The 20,427-nt window shown below is 39.2% G+C and overlaps 1 protein-coding gene across 1 annotated transcript in view; it reads right to left on the bottom strand.

The window, feature by feature from the left end:
* Positions 1 to 20,427, bottom strand: part of ST8SIA1 (ST8 alpha-N-acetyl-neuraminide alpha-2,8-sialyltransferase 1) — a 123,311-nt gene that overhangs the window by 70,467 nt on the left and 32,417 nt on the right. The window contains exon 2 of the mRNA XM_008583465.1: positions 9,135 to 9,279. Within this exon, the coding sequence (XP_008581687.1) occupies positions 9,135 to 9,279 (145 nt within the window). The remainder of the gene's footprint in view (positions 1 to 9,134; positions 9,280 to 20,427) is intronic.

The following is a 20,427-nucleotide window of genomic DNA, read 5'->3' as shown; positions in this document are numbered from 1 at the left end:
GGGGGGGGGGGGGGGGGGGCTGAATTTCATTGTGAAAATGTGAAAGGTGCAGAACCTATGGGACATTAAGGACAGTACCCAACAGGAGCAGGGACTGGATCTATTTATACTCACCATGATTTCCCCAGGAACCAGCACAGTCCCTAACACACAGCAATAGTTGTAAATGTGAAAGGTGCAGAACCTATGGGACATTAAGGACAGTACCCAACAGGAGCAGGGACTGAATCTATTTATACTCACCATGATTTCCCCAGGAACCAGCACAGTCCCTAGCACACAGCAATAGTTGCTCAACAAATACTTGATGAAGGGGCTGGCTGGTTAGCTCAGGTGGTTAGAGCATGGTGCTGATAACACCCAGGTCCAGGGTTCTACCCCTGTACCAGCCAGCCATGAAAAAAAAAAAAAAAAAAAGTTGATTAAAATAAATGGTTGAAAACTTATCTTACATAGAATTATCAAAATTTGGGGAAGGCATAGTTTTGATGGCGGCAGGGCATATTCATTTAGGTGACAAATCCAACACATGTGAAAGGTAATTTCTGATGCATCAAATCCTTATTTTAAATTTAATTTCAACTGTGGTTTTATTTTGCAGATTCTCAATTTATACTAAATTTTATGGCTCATATAGAAGTACTATATTTTTTCCTGAGTCTATAAATATCATTGGCCTTTGGATTTAAAAAAGTCCTTCAACAATCTGCATGTCAGGCATCTGGAAGCACCTACAAACTATAGTTATTTCAGTTCTTACTGACCTTGGTTGTTACAGTCAAAGACTGGGTCAGGATGTAACAAGAAAAAACAATTAGGAAATTTATAAAGGATGGCTCCAGATTTAACAATACTTTGTGAATATGCTATCCTCGGAGTAGTAGATTAGACCCCAGACGTATATAAAATCAGAGTTGACCGAACTCTAGAAATAGCAGAATTTAAGCAAAATAATCAGATGACACATATTTTTAAGGGACTGTTAGTGCTTTATTCATAGCAGGCTACCCCAGGTAAGAGATTATCGAATTAACTTAATTTCCAACTGCCTTTCTCTTGGCACTTATTTTGTTTTTTTAGCTAAGCGTTTAGTCTGGGTATACAGGAAAAATAAAACTTAGCAAGAAAAATCCTATGTATAATAGTTTTCAGACTATAAAATGTTACCGTACCCTCAAAAAGCACTCCTGTTTCTTTTACAGCCAACAGATCTTGACCCACAGGCCATCTGTCCTAAATTTCTCTACCACACTAATCCACTTACCTATTTTTCTGACCAGCTGCTATATAATTTCTTAATTAACAATGTGCCCAAATTCATTCCTTCATTTAGTTTTTGCTCCCTTTGAACTGTCAGCCTCCACAGAGCTAGACCCAGGAGCAGGTAACAACATGTTTGTCTGGAAAATTCTACTGCTTTATCAGGGCCAATTCTCAACCTCTATACACATCCCAAACCCACATATGAGGCCACCGCAGATTCAGACTGAGCCCTAGGAAATGTGGGTCAATCGTGACCTTTAGGGGAATGATTTGGGGATGGGTCACCCAAAGTTGTGGGACTCAAGTTATACCTGCTTTCTTCTGGCCCTGGCTTTGAGGTGTGGCTTTGGTAACATGGCTTGTGTCTTCTTTTCAAAACAGCCCCAGATTGCCCTTCCAGATTCCTGTCTCCCTGCTCATATCAAGTTCCAGGAACTGTGCTTCAGCCTTGCTTTCAAAAACAGTCTAATTTTGACAACAATGCTGGGGACCCTCACCTTGTTCATTTGAATCCCGCCTTGATAAATGATCAGTTCCCAAGCCTCTAGAAGGTAGGGATCCTGTCTACCTCTGACCAGTACCTCTGGAAACTGCCAGTTGCCAAAACCTCCAGCTGGGAACTTGAAGTCAGTTGCTGTTTTATTTGGACCTCTGTGTCTATCTCCACCCATCCCCATTTTTCATCTCTGAGTTTTGCATACTATTGGCACACCATGCTACTCCTTTTATCTTCTGGTTATTGCCAACAGCTTCCTATGGTGAGAATCTAAATACCCCTTTCTGGATACTGGCTAGATTTTCTTTCAACCTCCGCAGCTATGTTCACTCCCCTTCCTGTCTCCTGCCCATCTCTTCCCCCAGCCTGTTGGACAAGTCTAGCTTTAGGATTAGTCTCTCCAATCCACCCAGAAGTTCTGAGCCCTGAAAATCACAGGGTATGGCTAGTCAGGCCATGAGTGCTGTTAAAAATATTGTGCTGTCTCATGTGTGATCTAAGCATTACAGGCCAATTAGCAGAAAGATCATGAATTAGTTTGAATAGCTACAAACATTAAAAAAAACATTCTCTGTACTTATTTATACACTTTATTCCTTGACCAAATTAATTAAGCCAGAAGAAATTCAGCGTTGATGTGGTACCTGTTTGTAAGTTAATCAAATGGATTTTTATGCATTTAAGGAACTCCTGATAGAGTTACGAAGGACAAGGCTTCCTGGTATCCAAACAAATGCTCAAAACTGAAGCAAAATAGGATGGATAGTCCTTTCTACACATGGACCTTTGCTGATAATAAGGGCCAAGATGAAGAAATTAATCAAAGAGAAAAAATAAAGATATACCAGCTTTTTCTGCAGGAAAAAAAAAAGCCTATTTCATGTCACCAAACCTAAGACAAAAATGTTATATGGAACAGTAATACGAAAAAAAAAAACCTATTTCATGTCACCAAACCTAAGACAAAAATGTTATACGGAACAGTAATAGCTCCTGAGAGCAGTTATCACTCTCATCAGACCAACCGGATGAGATCTGACTTGTCGTAACAGGTGTACTGCATTCTTTTCAATGGTTCCCAGGAAGCTAGAAGCCCGAGCTATGATCAGTCTTTGTACTAAATTTTACACATTGTCAAGTACTTTAGAAAGGTCTAAGCCATAGCAAAACAGACCATCCCTTACATTGATTTTTCTGTTTGTTTTCAACCATAGACAACCTGTGAATTTTCATTAAAGTCTTAAGTTTTAATTATTTCTAAATTTGAAAAACAAGACATCTTATAGTTTACCTTCAGCTACTTTTTGGGCAACTTCTTGGTACTGCCTCACTTCTAATCATTTGTTTTCCTTTCCTTTCCCTACAAAGATAATGGATACTTGGACGTCCTGTGACGATCCACTCGCCCTGCCTTCTCAGTTAGAGCAATTTGGAGAACGGTGGATATGAATCCATTGTTCAGATACACAATCTTGATTCACTGGAAATTAATAATTTACTTCACATTGCACTTTTAATTTATCATAACTATTATCCAGATATAATGACACAAATGTACAACTGGCAGAGTCTGTAGCATTCTCCGTTACTACTTTACATTTCCCTAAATCCAAGACTCAACAGATTTATCTCTTCTCACTGTCTTGGAAAATTGATTTCACCCCTTTTCTAGTGATGTTTTGCTTTTGGTTTTTCCCCCATCAGTTCCTGGCATTACCAAAATGCCAGGGAAATGCTTATATCCATTAATGCTTAGGCAGATAACAACAGTAATGATATTCTATTTTTGTGCAGTACATTCATTACAAAGCACTTTTATACCCATAATCTCATTTTAACTTTGTTTTCATACTAGTACTGAAATATAAAGACAAGGTTATATTCGTCCTGATTTGCAAACTATAAAATTCAGGCTAAGAATGGTTGTGTACTTATCTGAGATCTTAAATGTCATCACAGAACCCAGATCTTTAGAATCCATTCCCCAGAAAGTGCTCGAATGTTGGCATTTAGCTAGGAATGACAGGGTAAATTACAGGAATTATTCAATGGTAGTGAAACCATGGTCTGGATTCCCAAACAATGTGCCCAAAATAATTTTGTTTCCCTCTGAAAACCTGGATTTCTCCTCTGTAAAAATCAAAAAAATGTAACTTCTCTTATTTCTCCTTTCAACATGGGCTATGGGGGAGTTCAGAGTCAAAGTGAGACTACAATGTTGTACAGGAAAGTACTGTTTCAAAGGAAAACTACAGCATCATATAGGATCTGATAGCCTGCATATCTACCCTCTATTTTTTCTCCCAAATAACTGCAACATTTTTTTTTTTGCCATATAGTCTTAAACTGGTCCTATAGGGGTATTCTTAAAATGGTTTCAAGGTGCCTGAGTGCTAAGAGTGTACAAAGAAGCCACTAGAATCCATGCCTTTTAAAGAAATAAACAACACAATAAACAATAAAACCTTTAAAATCAGACAGGCCAGGTTTTACATCCCAGCCCTTCAACCTACCAGTTCTGAAACCTGGAATAAGTTATTAAACCCCTCTCCATCTTAGTTTCATCAGTGAAATGGAGACAATAATAACCACACAGAGTTGCTGTAAGGACAGAGGGAGACAACATGTGAGGAAACTGAGGCAGACAGTATAGACCAGCAAATGCAGTGCACTTGCCTAGAGCCAAAGTACTGAACCTCCCAGCCTCTCTTGCATCTGGACATGCCCATGCAACTCGGTCCCAACCAACGACACATAAGCAGGGTCTGTCCTGTTTCGTCGTCCATCCTGCTGGGATGCTGAACCCAAACCAGGAGGTTCCTTGGCCATCAGCTAAGAATGTTCCAGCAAGCAGACAAGACCCTGGGAGCTTGATGACACCATGTAGCCATCACCCAGCCCTGAACTACCCACTCATTAGTTCCTTATTGCTTGAGATAAAGAAGCACCTATTTAACGAAGCCCCTGTGTCAGGTTTCTGTTATAAAGCAGCCAGATATAAGCCTAACAACATAACCTAACACAAGCCTGGCAAAGATCTATGCCCATCAAGCATTAATCCCGTTTGTTTCCTTCCAGCTGAAAAGGTATGTGTCTGGGGAAAATGATTATAATAATATTGATAAGTAAAAAAACAAAGCTACCACATTCTGTAGATCATATAGTATGATCCAAATTTCATTAGGAGAAAAAAAAAATTGCTGTGAGATTCAGGGATATCCCGGAGCTTGCAGAATTCTATTAAGTACATTACTGTGAAGGAAAAAAATGTGTATTTTCAGTTTAACAAGGCCATTCTGACAAACTGCTTCAAAATGTCCTGCTGGGTTTCCCACAGGCCAAGGACACTGACGGTCCAAGCCCAGTGGAATATGACAGGGAGACTATGGTCAACTTAAGAAGCTGGAAATGCAGTTCCATGTGGGGCACATTAACAATGTTTTGTGATTCTTTACATATGGCATTGGGTGGATATTCTGAGGAAAAATGACAGTCTAGTTTGTAATTCAAATCACATGACTAACTATTCAGCACAATGTGAAAGAATGGAGAATTGACCATGTTTTAATTACACCAAGAGGAAATCTTTTTCAGATTGTATCTGCATAGCTGTGGTTTCTAACATTCCTGCTACTCCCTTGCTGATTTTCAAGAAAATTGATGTTCTTTCTGAGCAATATATTTTAGGCCAAAATAGAGTTCAAACAATTCCTGCAAACACTGGACCACACAGTCTTAACAGGGACAGTCCTCAGCTAAACAGGAGACAACTGATCCCAGCCCAGACGATGTGGTATTCTCAAAGTGGGAACACTAATACATTACACTGTCCTCTCCAAACACACACACGCACACGCACACGCATGCACACACATTCAAAGTGGGAACACTAATACATTACACTGTCCTCTCCAAACACACACACGCACACGCACACACATGCACACACATGCACACACGCACACACGCATGCACACACGCACTCCATATTTTAAAAATCTTATATGAGGGTTAAAATTCAGTCCTTCGTGCTTAAAAATATTCAACAAATACTTTGCCAAAATACATTTATAGAGCCATTTGGAAACAGCTACATCAAATATCCTGCTTGGTTTCCTATAGTTCAAGCAAGGGTACAGCAGTGGTCCAGCCCAAGTGGGACACAGACGGGGAACCACTTGGCAACTATGAATAGCTGGAAATGAATATCTGTGCTGAGTGGGAAGTGGTGCACTGGGCACGAGAATGAAAAACTCCTTGTTCCTCAAAAGCTCACAAGATGGTACTGAGAGCAGCAGATAGGGACGTTTAGAAAACTGTAATATGGAGATACGTAGGTACATCAACAACTGCGATATGTGGCAGAAGCGAATGAATTTGGTGATAAAGTTTTGGGAAGCAGTGGGAGGTCCAGATAAGAAACAACTAACTGTAATAAAGGGGATTCGGTCTGGCATGGAGAAGTACACGACATCTCAGTAGTCCCCTCCTGGGGACACACAGCCCTGGGCGGGACCTGTTAACATTTCACCATGTACAGAGCATCTCCCTTCCTGTACTGCATCTTGGCAATAACAGCAACAACAAAAAACTATGGATAAAAGTAGGCAAAGGAATAATATCAACAATAATGATGGCCAACATAGCCCTGGGCGGGACCTGTTAACATTTCACCATGTACAGAGCATCTCCCTTCCTGTACTGCATATTGGCAATAACAGCAACAACAAAAAACTATGGATAAAAGTAGGCAAAGGAATAATATCAACAATAATGATGGCCAACATGTACTAAACATTTAGGGGAAAGTGTAAAGATACGGATGAATAATCTGAGTTAGAGATTTAGAGACTTGGCCTTATTTTGCTGAAACTCAGGGACAGGAGGGATATGTTGTGCAGACTGCTGACACAGCCTCATGGACCTGCATTTCTGCCTAATCTGCACACACTCCTTTCTTCCCACAGGGAACGTTAATGAAGCATATCAATTAACTGGCAACTTAGTTTGCTGATAACAAACTAGAAACATTTTGCTAAGAAATAATAGTGGGGTGAGTGCAGGCGGAAATAAACCATTCTTTTTGCGAAGCAAACTGGTTTTCTGGGATTTCTACGAATTAGTCACTTCAGAATCTCAGCAGAAAAACACATGTGTAACTTTAAAAAAAAATGTACTTGTTGAATTGTTTTAGCCCTCGTAATGACTGTGCACACACATAATGTAATGACTTCTGGCTCTGAAGAAAAAAAGCATCTTTCTTTTATTACTCAAGGACAATTCCTCGGTCTTGCAATTGGCACAGGAGGCACAGATTCATTTGTGCACACTTTAAAGGGGAAATATTTCCTGCCATCCAACTGCTGCAACTGACAGATAAGATAGGAGGCTAGTTTATATTTATTCAATCATCTCTTTTCTTTCAATCTATTTTCCAATACAAAGTTAGGTATGACTGAAAGCTCTCATCTATAAAGAGCCTCATTTGGATTTCTTTAAAATTTTTTCTATTTGATGAGCTGTGAAAGAAGATTGTTTCCGTATCTCTTCTTCATTTCATAACTGTCTGATGTCAGTTTGTGTACATAGAGGATCTTGAATTGGCTTGCTCAACCTCTGTACCAACCTCCTTCTAGCTTTCTGCTGAAGCTTGACAGTTAAAAACAGCCTCTCCTGGACTTTGCAGCCAGTGTTCTGGATGCAAATTAATCTTTACCCGTTAGATGCACTTTAAGGAGATTTGGAAGGAGGAGGAACACCAGAACTCATCTTCCTGCTCCTGTTTCTGCTGCAGGCAGTTTTGGCCATGCTAGCAGCGATGGCAGTTGGGGCTTCCTCGTCTCTAGACCACAGTTACAGCAGTAGGTTCTTGAACTCAATAATTCGAGGAGCCACCTCTTGACTCCCGCTTCCCCATTTTTCCAAGGATTTTTTAAGTGCCTAATTCCCTATATGAAGTATCTGTACGCCAAAAATACCTAAGGAGATTTCTGTACCTTGCCTAAACCCTGACCAATACAATTATATTCTTTATTCTTCAGTCTCAAGATGCAACGTATGAACCAGCACAACATCAACACCAAATATTCATATAATGCTTTGTAGTTTACAAGCACGTTGACATGCATTATCTAAATTGATTGCCACAACTCTGTGAGGTGGAAAGGACAGGTGCTGTTCTATCCATTATACAGATGAGAGAACTGAGTCTCAGAGTTAGACGATATCCAAGGCATTTAGGTAGTAAGAGATGGAGACAAAATTCAGTTCTACATTTAATGACTTTTAGTCATTTCCTTTGACACTAGGAAGTCTCCCAAGGGCAAATGATGTATAGAGCGAGTGGAAGCACATAGATACTAGAATAAATTAAACCTTCTATTTCGTATTTAAAAAATGTTTTTAAAACTTGTCACTGCACTTTAAAACTATTATATTAGACTAAAACACCTAAGGAGGAGCTAGTAAATATGGACTGATTTCACAGAGAACGTGACTTTGGATCTGGTAGATCCTGTGCCTCAAACATATAGGATCCCTTCGTTAAAGACTTGCTTGTTGTTAATAGAGATACATGAAAGGTTCAGTCCCACTTGCCAACTCTCTGTACAAGCATCTGGCAAAACCAAGAGTGGCCAGAAGACTTGAGGAGGCCAAGATTCATTTCTCAATTTCTCACTAATGACAATTTCACCTAAAATCTCCCCTTTTCCCAACTCAGGTTCCCTAGAAGAAAGATTTTCTTTTTTCCCCCACTTGCTGCCTAAATATATTCTAATAAAACATTCTATTTCAATACTCGGGAAACCAAGAAGAAAAACATTGAGTAAGCAAAACTTGATTTAGACCACTTCAAAAGCGATCAAATTGAAATCTTTCTCTCCATATCCACCACTCCTCACTTCATAGCAGTAATCTAACCACAGGGTTAACATTCAAGAGCTCTAAGAAGCAGACATCTAACCATATGGTCGCCACTCCCTGAGAGCAACGTCAGTCCTAAGAAAGCATTCTGGCATCACAAATCCTCAAGATCATTCCACAGCCAACCTCAAAACACTAGAATTCCACAATTTCCTGACCATTCTCTGCTTGCTTCTTTCAGTCTCACATGACTCAGATTGGAAGGGCTAGGAAAACTAACTCTATAATATCCTACTTCACTATAATAACCTGCTTCCATCCTTGCATCAAAACATTATGTGATTTCTTCACCAAACGTTGACAGATGTAAAGAAAAACATTTAAAATTAAGAAGAGAAGAAAGAAGATGGAAAGAAGTAGATCCGATGGGTTAGGCAAACTCAACATCCCTTTCCTAGGACATCAAGAAATATAAGAAACTATATTGAAATGCAACAAACTCTGTACTAACCTGGGGGAAGAGAGAATAAGTTGAATTGTCAATGGTGAAAGAGTATAAAAACTCCCCATCATACCACATGCTCTTCCCCATGGGGGAATTCATTTTAGTCATAGCAAAGAGATGGGCGGGGTCGCAGCAGTCTTCCATTTGTTTCCTAGGAGAGAACACACAGAGAGAAAAGAACAGCAGGTTAAGTGAGCAGCAGACTCAGTCACTTGTCATTCCCACAGAGATGTGCAGCGCTACCTCAGTGCCAGCTCACAGAAGCATCAGTGTCCCCAGGGTGATTAGACTACTGTTAATTCACACTTCCAGCCATCCAAATGCATGACTGGAATATTTCACAATAGAAAAAAAATTGAGGAAAGTATATTAGCTCTCAGGTGCAGGTGAAATATATCTAAAGGCAAAAGTAATCATTATCATTGCAGATTTACTCTTAATTCACACTTCCAGCCATCCAAATGCATGACTGGAATATTTCACAATAGAAAAAAAATTAAGGAAAGTACATTAGCTCTCAGGTGCAGGTGAAATATATCTAAAGGCAAAAATAATCATTATCATTGCAGATTTACTGGTTGATTCAAACATCTAGGTCCAGAAAAGGTTTGGAGAGCTAACTTTGGAGATTGCTGAGCTATTCGGCTGCAGCAGAAACGCATCTGTGTCCCAACTGAACAATCAGGTGGGTCAGTTCGGGGGGGGGGGGGGCAACATGGGCTGTGTGGAGTAAAGAATTCACAGAGTGGCTGAAAGAGGGTGCACTCCCCCAAACGGGGACCAGATTAGAGAACACCCCCTCAGAAACCCTTTTGAAGAGAAACAATGAAAAGAGCGATGTGGTCTTAGACACTGGCAAAGCAGCCTGCTTTCTAACTGCTAAATCTCGTGGGGCCTTTTGATTGTCATTTTGCCTGGCCTCTCAGTAGTGTTTGACACAGCTGAGGACCATGACTTTTGGAAGGTCTCTCCTCATTCCCTTAGTGTCTGAAACACCAGTGTCCCCTGGGTGACCTCACCCTCTGAGGTAGTTTGCAGGCTGCTGCCCGGCTGCCCCTCAAGCATAAGCCACGTTATTGTTTTATGGGCAATCTTTACATACTCCCCTAATTAACAGTCTGTCAGAAACCAATTCCGATTACTCATTGACTTAAAGAGCTTACTGTCCACTTCCACCTCAAGGAAGACGAATAAAACAAATTGCTGTCCCCACGTGGATGTGCTTGCTCAGACATCTTTAGCCACCCGGGACACAGAGGCTGAGAGCTGAAAGGGGACGGCAGAGTGGACGACATGTTCAAATCCTGGCTCTGCCACTTACTGACTCCCTGACCGGGGAAAGTTCCCGGCTTTCCGATGAGGCCTCAGAGCCCTTTTTTTGAGAATTCACTGAGAATGGATAGGAAGAACACATAGTAAAAGTTCAGTACGTGTTAGGTGTTGCCGGTACTGTTGTTACACAGCTCCAACCTCGTTGCTGACGTGAACAAAGCTGGTGGGTGAGTCCTCAGTGTTAGAGGCCTGGCAGCCAGGCACAGGCCCCTCTGCCCGTGGGCGGCCATGCTCATCAGCCACTCTGGGCTTTCTCGCATACTCTTTGAGATCTTGGTTGGCCTCCCCTTCACAAAGGTTGCAATGGAAAGGAGGGCAAGGAAGAGGGGCTCAGGAAGAAAGCCTTCATCCTATCCAAGTTGCTAGAATTTGTGGCACTTCCTGCTCTATGTCTCGTCAGCTGCCTCTTTCCTTTTCTCTTCCACCTCCATTAATTCTTACCAGCGTTTCACCACCTAAAAGGCAGCTTCACCAGAGGGGGTAAAAGCCTTCATCCTATCCAAGTTGCTAGAATTTGTGGCACTTCCTGCTCTATGTCTCGTCAGCTGTCTCTTTCCTTTTCTCTTCCACCTCCATTAATTCTTAGCGTTTCACCACCTAACAGGTGGCTTCACCAGAGGGGGTAAAGTTTCATAATGAGCTGCCTACATTTTGTCAAAAGAGCATCTTTGGCACTATATTCAGTCAACACAGAACACCTGGACATGACTTAAGACTATCTTTAAAACTGAGGAGAAATATCATGGGCATGACTCTAAACCTTGGTGGAAATAAACTAAATTTTTGGTTCCCTATTACCCGTGTCTGGTGATGACCTTACATTTTTTAGTCCTTACAGCAACCCTAAAAGAGAATTAAGAGAATTATTATTATGCTTACAGTCATCCCTCAGTATCTACAAGAGTTTGATTGTAGGATGACCACCCTCCCCCATATTCAAATCCAAGCGTGCTCAAATCCCTTACATAAAATAGAGCAGTATTTGCATACAAGCTATGCACATTCTTCTGTACACAGTAAATCTGCTCTAGATTACTTATAATAACTACTACAATGTAAATGCTATATAAACAATACTATATTGTTTTTTAATTTGTATTATTTTTATTATTATATCGTTATTTTTATTGTCTTTTTTTTCCAAATATTTTCAATCCTCTGTTGGTTAAATCTGCAGGTGCAGAACCCCTTATTCAGAACCCATGGATAGGGAGGGCCAACTGTATTATTATCACTCCCAATTCACATCCGAGGACCAGCCTTGGAGCTGTCACAGAACTTGCTCAGGCCACAAGGGCAGAAAGTGAAGCCAGACCTGCAGGGATCCAAGCCTAGGTTTTTCCTTTCAGCATGCTGCCTGCTCAGAACCATTGTGATCCGCCTTTCCCTTCTGCTCTGAAGGAATACTCTGGACACACTGGCCAAGTGCCTGTGGTGCACCAGGAACTTCATAGATATTTTTGCACTTAATTTCACAGTAACCCTGGAGCTGGATAGCTTTAAGATTCTTTTTTCAGTCACTCACCTCATTTCACATAACTAGTTAAGTGGTGGGATGGCTTTGCTCCCAGGAAAAATATTACATCATTTTTCTGCCAACAAATATTTATAAAATGTTAAATAATATAAGGCAGAATAACAGAGTTGAGATTACATCATAATTCAAATCTTTGTAGAATTATTTGATGTAATTCAAAACATTCAAAACATTAAACAAAATAAACTTTAAGAACCATGTTAATTTTCAGTTATTTAATTCCATTTAGACAGTGAATTGTTTAGGGACAAAAATTTCTTAGGTGGGAACTCTTCATATTTTGTTATGAGGAATTAATAGTTAAATGACAAATTTTCCCCTAAAAACTTCCATGAGAAATAAATACTCTAAAAACAATATCCATGAGAAATCATCTTTGATCCAGTCATAACAGAGAATCCCTCATACCCCTCATCCCTGCTTTATTCTTCTCTATAGCACTTAACACTCACTATATGCTATATATTTAACTTATAGTCTTGTTTATTGTCTGTTTCCCCAAGTCTCAAAAAATAAACTCCATGAAGGGAGGGACTTTTGTCTTCTGGTCACTGCTGTATACCCATCTCCTAAAATACTGCCTGAAAAGGTGCATAATAATATTGATTGAATAAATAACAAGTAGGAAGGAAAGAAGACAGAGAAACAAGAGAAGACCTCAATGCACATTTTGTTCTCACCAACCAAAATTGAAATTAAAGAAGTCAATTCTTTACAGTTTTTGTCTACGGAGACTAAAAAACAAAAGCTTGCCAAAATAATTGCTTTAGATGGGCAAACAATTTTCGGTAGTAGACAATCCAAGACTTCTGAAATTTGCAGAGCAATGAATCCCAAGTTCCTTATCCTGTGCAGTAAATATTAGTGCAGTTGAAGTGAGCATGTTTTTAGGACTGCAGACTTGCATTACAGCGACCACAGGAATACTCTGCCCGCCGACGGTGCTGATAAATTATTTTTCCTTCACCATAATGTCAAGCTTTCAAAAGCTGACTTTTAAAATGTTTGATCAGGTTTCAAATTTAATATTGTCTCCCCAAAGTTCTTTCTATTCTAGTGATATCTGACTTCAGTCAATTATTGATTTTAACATTTGGCTTTTGGCCAAAATGTGTATCTAACGCATTTCCTCCAGACAGCTAAATCAATACTTCTTATCGTAAACTGTCCTGAGCTGAGTTCCTAAAATTCCTTTTAAAATATTAAATGATGACTCCTTGGGTTAATGTCACAGAGCCTCAGATTCATTGCTGAAAATGTGCCCAAGCCCCAATATCAGAAGATGGCTTTAAATTGAGCTAATATATATAAAGCTACTCAGCACATTGTATGGTCTCAACAAGTATTTATTTCATTGTCCTTCTTAGTAGTTAGAGGCCATACAACTCTGCTTGCCTCACACAATTCTAGTTTATGACCGTTTTCTGGCAATAATTATTAATAGCTCCCCCTTCTATTCCCAAACATGTCCTTATTTGGATGATAACTAATACGTTCACTCTATTAAGAATAGAAGCTAAAAAGTTGGCATCCAATAAAAGAGAGCTTTTCTTTAAGTGAATAATCTGGTAGCCTACAGAGAAATGAGAAAAGTCTCTTATTTTAAAAACTAAATGGATGATTTCACAGACATTATAGAAGGCAGGGTTCGAGCTGTCATAAAGATATTTTTTCCCCTGACTTAAAGAAATTTTTATCTGAAATGATCTGTTTTGATGTAAGTTTAAAAGTCAGGAGTCGCTGTTGGCTGAGGGCCCAGACATCTATTCTATTTGATCTAGAACAAGAACTGCCAGAGGGTGCATTAAAGAATTTCAATGAACTTATTTTCAGTCTCCCTATGTATACTTCCTGGTCTATACCGCCAGAAAGATTCTAATATTTGCTTTGAGACTTGAGCAGCAGGATCTTGTCCATGGAGAGACAGTAGAAGCTAGTGGTGACAGCACTGTCTCTTGGGCAAATACAATCCTTTCTGCCCACCATGTGGTCCCCTACAACGGCTTACATCAGTGACCTAAGAGGTCCTAAACACAAACTCGATATAGGATGGAGAACTGTATTCATCTTATTTTTCTTTTCTTTTCTTTTCTTTTTTTTTTTTCCTTTTTTTGTCTTTTTTCATGTCCGGCAACGGATCGCAACCCTCAGCGTTGCGCCCGTACCGGACCGGGACCGGCAATGGGATCGCAACCCTCGGTGCCTTGCCCGCACCTCGCCCAGCCAGTGAGCGGGAACCGGTCTGTATGTGGGATCTGAACCCTCGGCGGGAGCGCCACCGCGCTCCCAAGCGGCGCACTGTAGCAATGCGCCACCGGGCTGGCCCCTGATTTTTCTGTAAAAATTTTGTGGAAGACAAATACTTTCATTAGATTATTGCTTAAAATAATGTTTTCTACAGTTACAACCTAAATCTTTTGGAAGATTAATCTACTGGATAATTTGCCAGAACCACAAACACTGAGAAAAGTAGCTCTTATCCAGTACTTAAGATAGCAAGTAATCTTGCATTCAGCAGAATTTATTCTTCACATTTGAAATGACTGCAAAATAAAGAAAAAGTGTTCCAAAAAAGGTAGATGAGTGCCATGTATAATTTCTCTAGAACAGGCACAGCAAATTCAAAGGAGGAACTTTTGGAACACAAGTATTTCAAGGATGATCTGTCTTTACTAATACATACTTGTTTTGAAATTTATTTACAAGTACACCTGACTATTTGAATTAAAGTATATAAATTTTTCCAGAAAGGATTTCAATGAATGCTTATTTTCTGTCTTCCTACTTATGCTTACTGGTCTATAAAGCTGGAAAGCATCTAAAATTATCTTTGAGAATCACCTATTTGCTGTTTTGGTAGCTGGAAGTGACTGGGCTCCTTCGGACAGACTCATTCATTCACTCAATCAACAAGTATTTATTGAGTGATTTCTATATGTCCAGTGCCACTCTAGGCATTGGGGACAGACCAGTGAATTAACTGGGGACAAGGAGGGCACCTTGCCCTCTGAAATTCTAATGGAGGAGCCAGACAAACAAGATAAACAAGTTCTGTGGGTGACGTGGGAGGGGTATAATTTTCAACAGGGTGGCTAAGTAACTCCTTACTGGTTAAGTGACCTTTGAGTAAAGACCAGCGAAGGTGAGGAAATAAACCATGTGAATATCCGGGAGAAGAGTATGGGGGAGTCAAAACTCTACCTCTCCCCTCTTAGTGTCCTGGCTGGGTCTGCGAATTAAATTGACTCAAGACACATTAACAGGAGAAAAGTACACAAATTTATTCAATGTAAGTTTTAAGTGACTTTACATGGGAGCCCTTATAAGGAAATGAAGACCCAAAGAAGTGGCAAAACCTACATGTTTTTGTATTAGGTTGAATAAAGAGAGGCAATTATGAAAAAGTAAATAATGTGGAGAGGCTGAAGGAAGACAGGAATTATTCTAACAAGGTCTGTTTGCACAAAATTCTCCCGGCTATGAAATATCAAAGAATGTTTCTTTTCTCCTGGTATAGAAAGGACATCTTTCACAGGGGAGTTTTTATCTTCTGTTTTCAGGAAGAAACAGGGAAGAATAGAAGAATGGCCTTTTTGAATCTGAAGTTTTTCAAGTGCCTTTAGCTCAAAGTAATCCTCATGTCAAAGTGGCATTTTGGGGGATGGCAGATTCTGCACCCTTCAGGAGCATTCCAGGTGGAACAAAGAGTAAGTGCAGAGGTGTTCAGGAGGAGCGTGCCCAGTCTGTCCAAAGGACGTCAGGAAACCAGCCAAGGCTGTGAGCAGGTGGCTTTCACTCTGTGCGAAAGGAGAAGAAATCTGCCCCACCACTCTTCTCGCAGCATCATTTACAGACCCTCAAGAATAAATCCAAGTCCCAAATCATAAGAAGATATTTGGATTTTACTGAAGTTGTAATGGAGGGGGTGGGGCCACCACACTGCAGAAATTTCGTAAACTCTCCCAGTGGGTATCTGTTTCTCTCCTGCACACATTTCTAGCATTTCCTCTAACCATGACTCCCCCAGCCCAGCCCCTCTCCCTCATATCCTCATCTCTCTCTTATCTAGAGCAATGTCCTCTATTAGACTCTCCAATTTTGATTCCTCTCATAATCATTTAACACCACACTTAGGTATGAGAAAACCCATTACACACACTCTTTTTTTTTTTTTTTTTTACTTTTCTCTCCTTTGGAAAATGGAGAGATTTGAAAGACAAAGAAAAATGTTCCTATTATATACATTTAATTATTACGAATAAAATTGTTTTTGTTAGTCTAGTAATAGCATCACAAGAAAACAGCTACATGGATACACACCACGTTTGAATAGTATGTCTTCAGTGGTCTCAAACTTAAAACACGAGTTTGGAGGAATGTAACGGATTCACTTCTGGAGGCTCAGATAGATGCACAAGGACAGGGCAGGTGAATCCACTCAGAAAGACATTAGTTGCCCCTTATCCATTTTGCTTTCTGCAGTTTCTCTCTCTCTAATATTTTCAGAAAGGAAGTGAGAGCAAATTCACATAACTTTTATTACAGTATATTGCTATAATTGTTCTCTTTTATTATTAGTTATTGTTAATCTCTTACTGTGCCTAATTTATAAATTAAAATTTATCACAGGTATGCATGTACAGGAAAAAACACAGTATATATAAGGTTTGGTACACTGGGGACTACTGTAGTCAGGCGGTCATCATCAGAACAGCAGAAAATAAGGTCCAGATCACAAGCACCAGTCCACAAGTAACCCCCCGTACTACACTGGGTTTTAGACATGTGCCCAAGTGGCAGATGCTCCAAACTGCAGGCGCTGACTTACAGTTGAGCTGCTTCTGCCATGTACAAGCTTACACATCAGGGCGAGAGGCAGCAGGAATGCCTCTATCCAGTCATGGTCATGATGCTCCTGAATAGCACCGGGGAGGCCAGATATTACGTGTTAGATATAAGAACTCTATTCAGAAACACCTGTTCTAATGACACCTAGGTCTGAGATTATTTCTGTGAAAGATGGGTAGAAGTTAATGAAAGGCAAAGTAAACGAAAAAGGAGAAAAAAGTGTTAAAAACAGTATTATGGATTTCCAAATTATACAGATTTTTCTAAGCGAGGAGACTGAACCAGCAAACATTGAGATGAGCAGGTAGATGGTATAGTTTAGAAGGCAAAGTTCTGGAGTCGAGCTCCTTAGTGTCACCGCAGCTCCACTGCCTCCTAGTTGCAGGACTGGACAGTAGCATTTGTCCTGAAAATTTTCCAGACCGTAATTGTCTGTTTCATGATTTAGGGCACATACTTCTGGTATTTCGGTGAGTAAGATTCAAAATTATTTTCTGAGAAAACTTTGGCTTTGCGCTATGACCGATTTTCACAGGATGGAATTCTGTGTAAGCACAAGTCAGGAATTCTCAATTTTCTTTACAGAATATTAACCGCCACCTGCTTGTCTAAAACCTATGAGTCTCTCTTTAGTCAGTGCAGAATATCAGCATTTCAGATTGTCGACAACCTTTAATTGACTGTCATCTAGTTCCAATTAAATGTGTGTGTATTTTGGAGAGTCGAAGGGATGTGTTAGCTAAATTTTCTTCTAGAAGCTACAGTCTTTATATTTTTTCCTCCATATCAAGTCGAATCATGAACAAGTCAGCTCTCTGCATCCATAACAGCGACTATTTTTAAAAGTCCACCCTATAAACTTTCATAGATGTGAATGAACAAAGCTATTCTCCGGGTGAAGCGCGTCAACTCAGCCTACCAGCAGCATATTGTGAAAACAGGCAGGTAAGCATTTTCCTCTCATTTATCCATCACCTCTCACCTGTTGCTATGTTTGCTACGTTGGTACTTAATTTTGAATTGTTTTGTGAATATCATTGGCCATCATAACAAAAAGTGCATTGAGAAAGTTGACAGCAATAGTTAAGGAGAAGCATAGACTTAGAATTGAAACCAAAGTAGAGATTTTTTTAAATTGAAAGCACTGAGGAATAAAAGGACATTCATTACAAGTGTAGATGAAATGAATCATTTGACAAAGAGTGAATAAGGGAACAATTGGCAAAAGGGATGAAAAATGACACATGAAGTGGAAAAAAGTTTTTAGTTTGTTGACAAGATAAACTGAAGCTGAAAACTAGAAACTAAATAAACTTATTATGATATACTCAGTGCTTAGAGATTAATAAGACACATATAACTGGGACAAGTACAGAAATGTTTTACTTTATTGCTAAAGAAAAAGCAGACGTCAAACGCTTATCACCCAACGATAACCCAGGGTAGTGGTAGGGCATTATCAAAAAACTCAAAGGAGCAGATGGCAACTACTGCTGACGAAAATGCCAATGAAAATGGTTCCTTATATTCAAGGCCACTGTGAAACTGCACACGAGAGGACAGGACCGTAGCACCTGCTAAGGAATCCCTTACAACATTTGAGGAGATCATCAAGGAAAAGTGCTTACTTGCCTCAAAGTCCTTCAAGGCAAACAAAAACTAACCATTCTGGAAAAATGTACCCAATTGGCTACAAACTAAAAAGCAAAAGAACATGCTTGCAAAAGACACCTTGAAACTCTTTTGTGAAACTATTAATAGAATGTCTTTCAACATTATTTGGTGGAAGTGCATTGGGGAACACAAAGTTAAAATACTTTTGGTCATTTTGTACTTAAAAACAACTTTTGGAGCTCTAACTCATGCAAAAGTCTAGGAGTCTCTGAATTAAGTAGCCATCCTGTAGAAAAGCCTTCACCAAGTTACATGACTAAGTTCTGCTTTTATTGAGGGTCAGTATAAGAAATGGCTATATCAAGAATAGTGTTCAATTTTCTGTAAAATTGAAGTTGAAGATAATGTCTATTATCTATCTTGGTCTTATGTATCTATGTGATAACTTCTTCCTTGCATTTAGTGCCAAGAAAAATTTTTTTCTAACTACATAAAAATGTATGCTTCTACTACTTGCACAATGAGAATTATTTGACCAATTAAGTGTCCCTTTGGTCTGAGTCTTCAGGAAGCTCAGAAGTAAATATAGCACAGAGAAGGCTATCTCAGCCTCAATTCCATGGACTACTGTCCATCTCCTCTTTATTAATGTTTGCTATGAAAATGTTACTGTATCATATTTTTAAATTTTATAAAGAATTTTATTAAAATTTTGAATTAAAATTTTTTATTTATAATTTTTAGGGTCTTTTTAATTTTCAAAAATACAAATTAGAGAAATAGGCAAAAATAAATATCACAGATAATCTCTCTACACAGAGATAACCACAACTAATAGATTGTTTAGTGTGCTTTTTTCCTATGTGTTAATTCACTTACTCCCTTAGTAAATAGTCAACAAAAATTTACTGAGCACCTACTATGTGTCAGACACTGTTCTACAGACTGAAGATACCACAATAAACAAGACAGACTCATTACTTGCTCTCTTAAAATGGAAATTTAGTAGATTTACAATTTTACTGATGCTACAAACAACTCTGTGATAAACATCTCAGACTTTTATTTGTGAACACATCCATGACTGTTTTCCTGGGATAAATTTTATAAGCAGATTTGCTAAATCAAAAGTGATATACTATTGAGGCTCTCCCTGCTTTAAAAAAGATGTTACACCACCTTTTTTGTGTTTGTTGTTGTTTTTAGCAAAGTGAAATATATGCAGAGTTTAAACTACTGTAAGGCAACAAAAACAGGAGTTCCCTTTCTTATTCCCCATATCCTCATCACCATCCAAAAAGACAATAGTTCTCATTTTTCTAGTATCAAACAGTGATATTTTTATTTTCTGACTTTATGCATTATCTATTGGCACACTACTATAGAAGGCAAAGATATCATTCCCAATCCTTCCCCCTGCAAACAGATACACACAGACTTTACTTCATCCCATATTCCTTAAAGAATAATATTTAAAAAATTTAGAGCAGAACTATTATACTATTTTGAGGCTCTAAGTATGATTTAACAGCTGAGTCATATAGTGTACTATCACTATATTTCCTTTTTTGCAGATTTTTTTTAAAAATTACTCTTCCTGGAGTTAGTTATTGTCTAACTTTTTTCATTTGCTTCATTTGTCATGCACTTTTCAGTAATTCCCCTTCTAATTCTTCAAAGAACTGTAAAATTTTCTCAATGTGATCAAACACATGGATCACATTGGAAATCAATCAGTTCTATTTTTTTTTTCTTCTTGGAACCATCTCTTCTGGAACCTTCTGTCCTTCTACTCTAATCTAGGCTGCTTGCCCTCTAGCCTTGATAAGCACCTGTCATCTTGGGAATTGCCTTCACCACTTTCCTGTATTGCATTACCAAGGTTCCTTTACCTGCTCTTTTCCCTCTGGGGGCTCTCTCATGTTGACGTAGCACATACCCTATTTCCTTCTTAAGAAAGAATACAAT

This window comes from Galeopterus variegatus, unplaced genomic scaffold (genome assembly GCF_000696425.1).
Source record: "Galeopterus variegatus unplaced genomic scaffold, G_variegatus-3.0.2 Scaffold2922, whole genome shotgun sequence".
Classification (NCBI taxonomy): domain Eukaryota; kingdom Metazoa; phylum Chordata; class Mammalia; order Dermoptera; family Cynocephalidae; genus Galeopterus; species Galeopterus variegatus.
The sequence above is the reverse complement of the archived record's forward strand: the minus strand, read 5'-3'. Positions and strand labels throughout refer to the sequence as shown.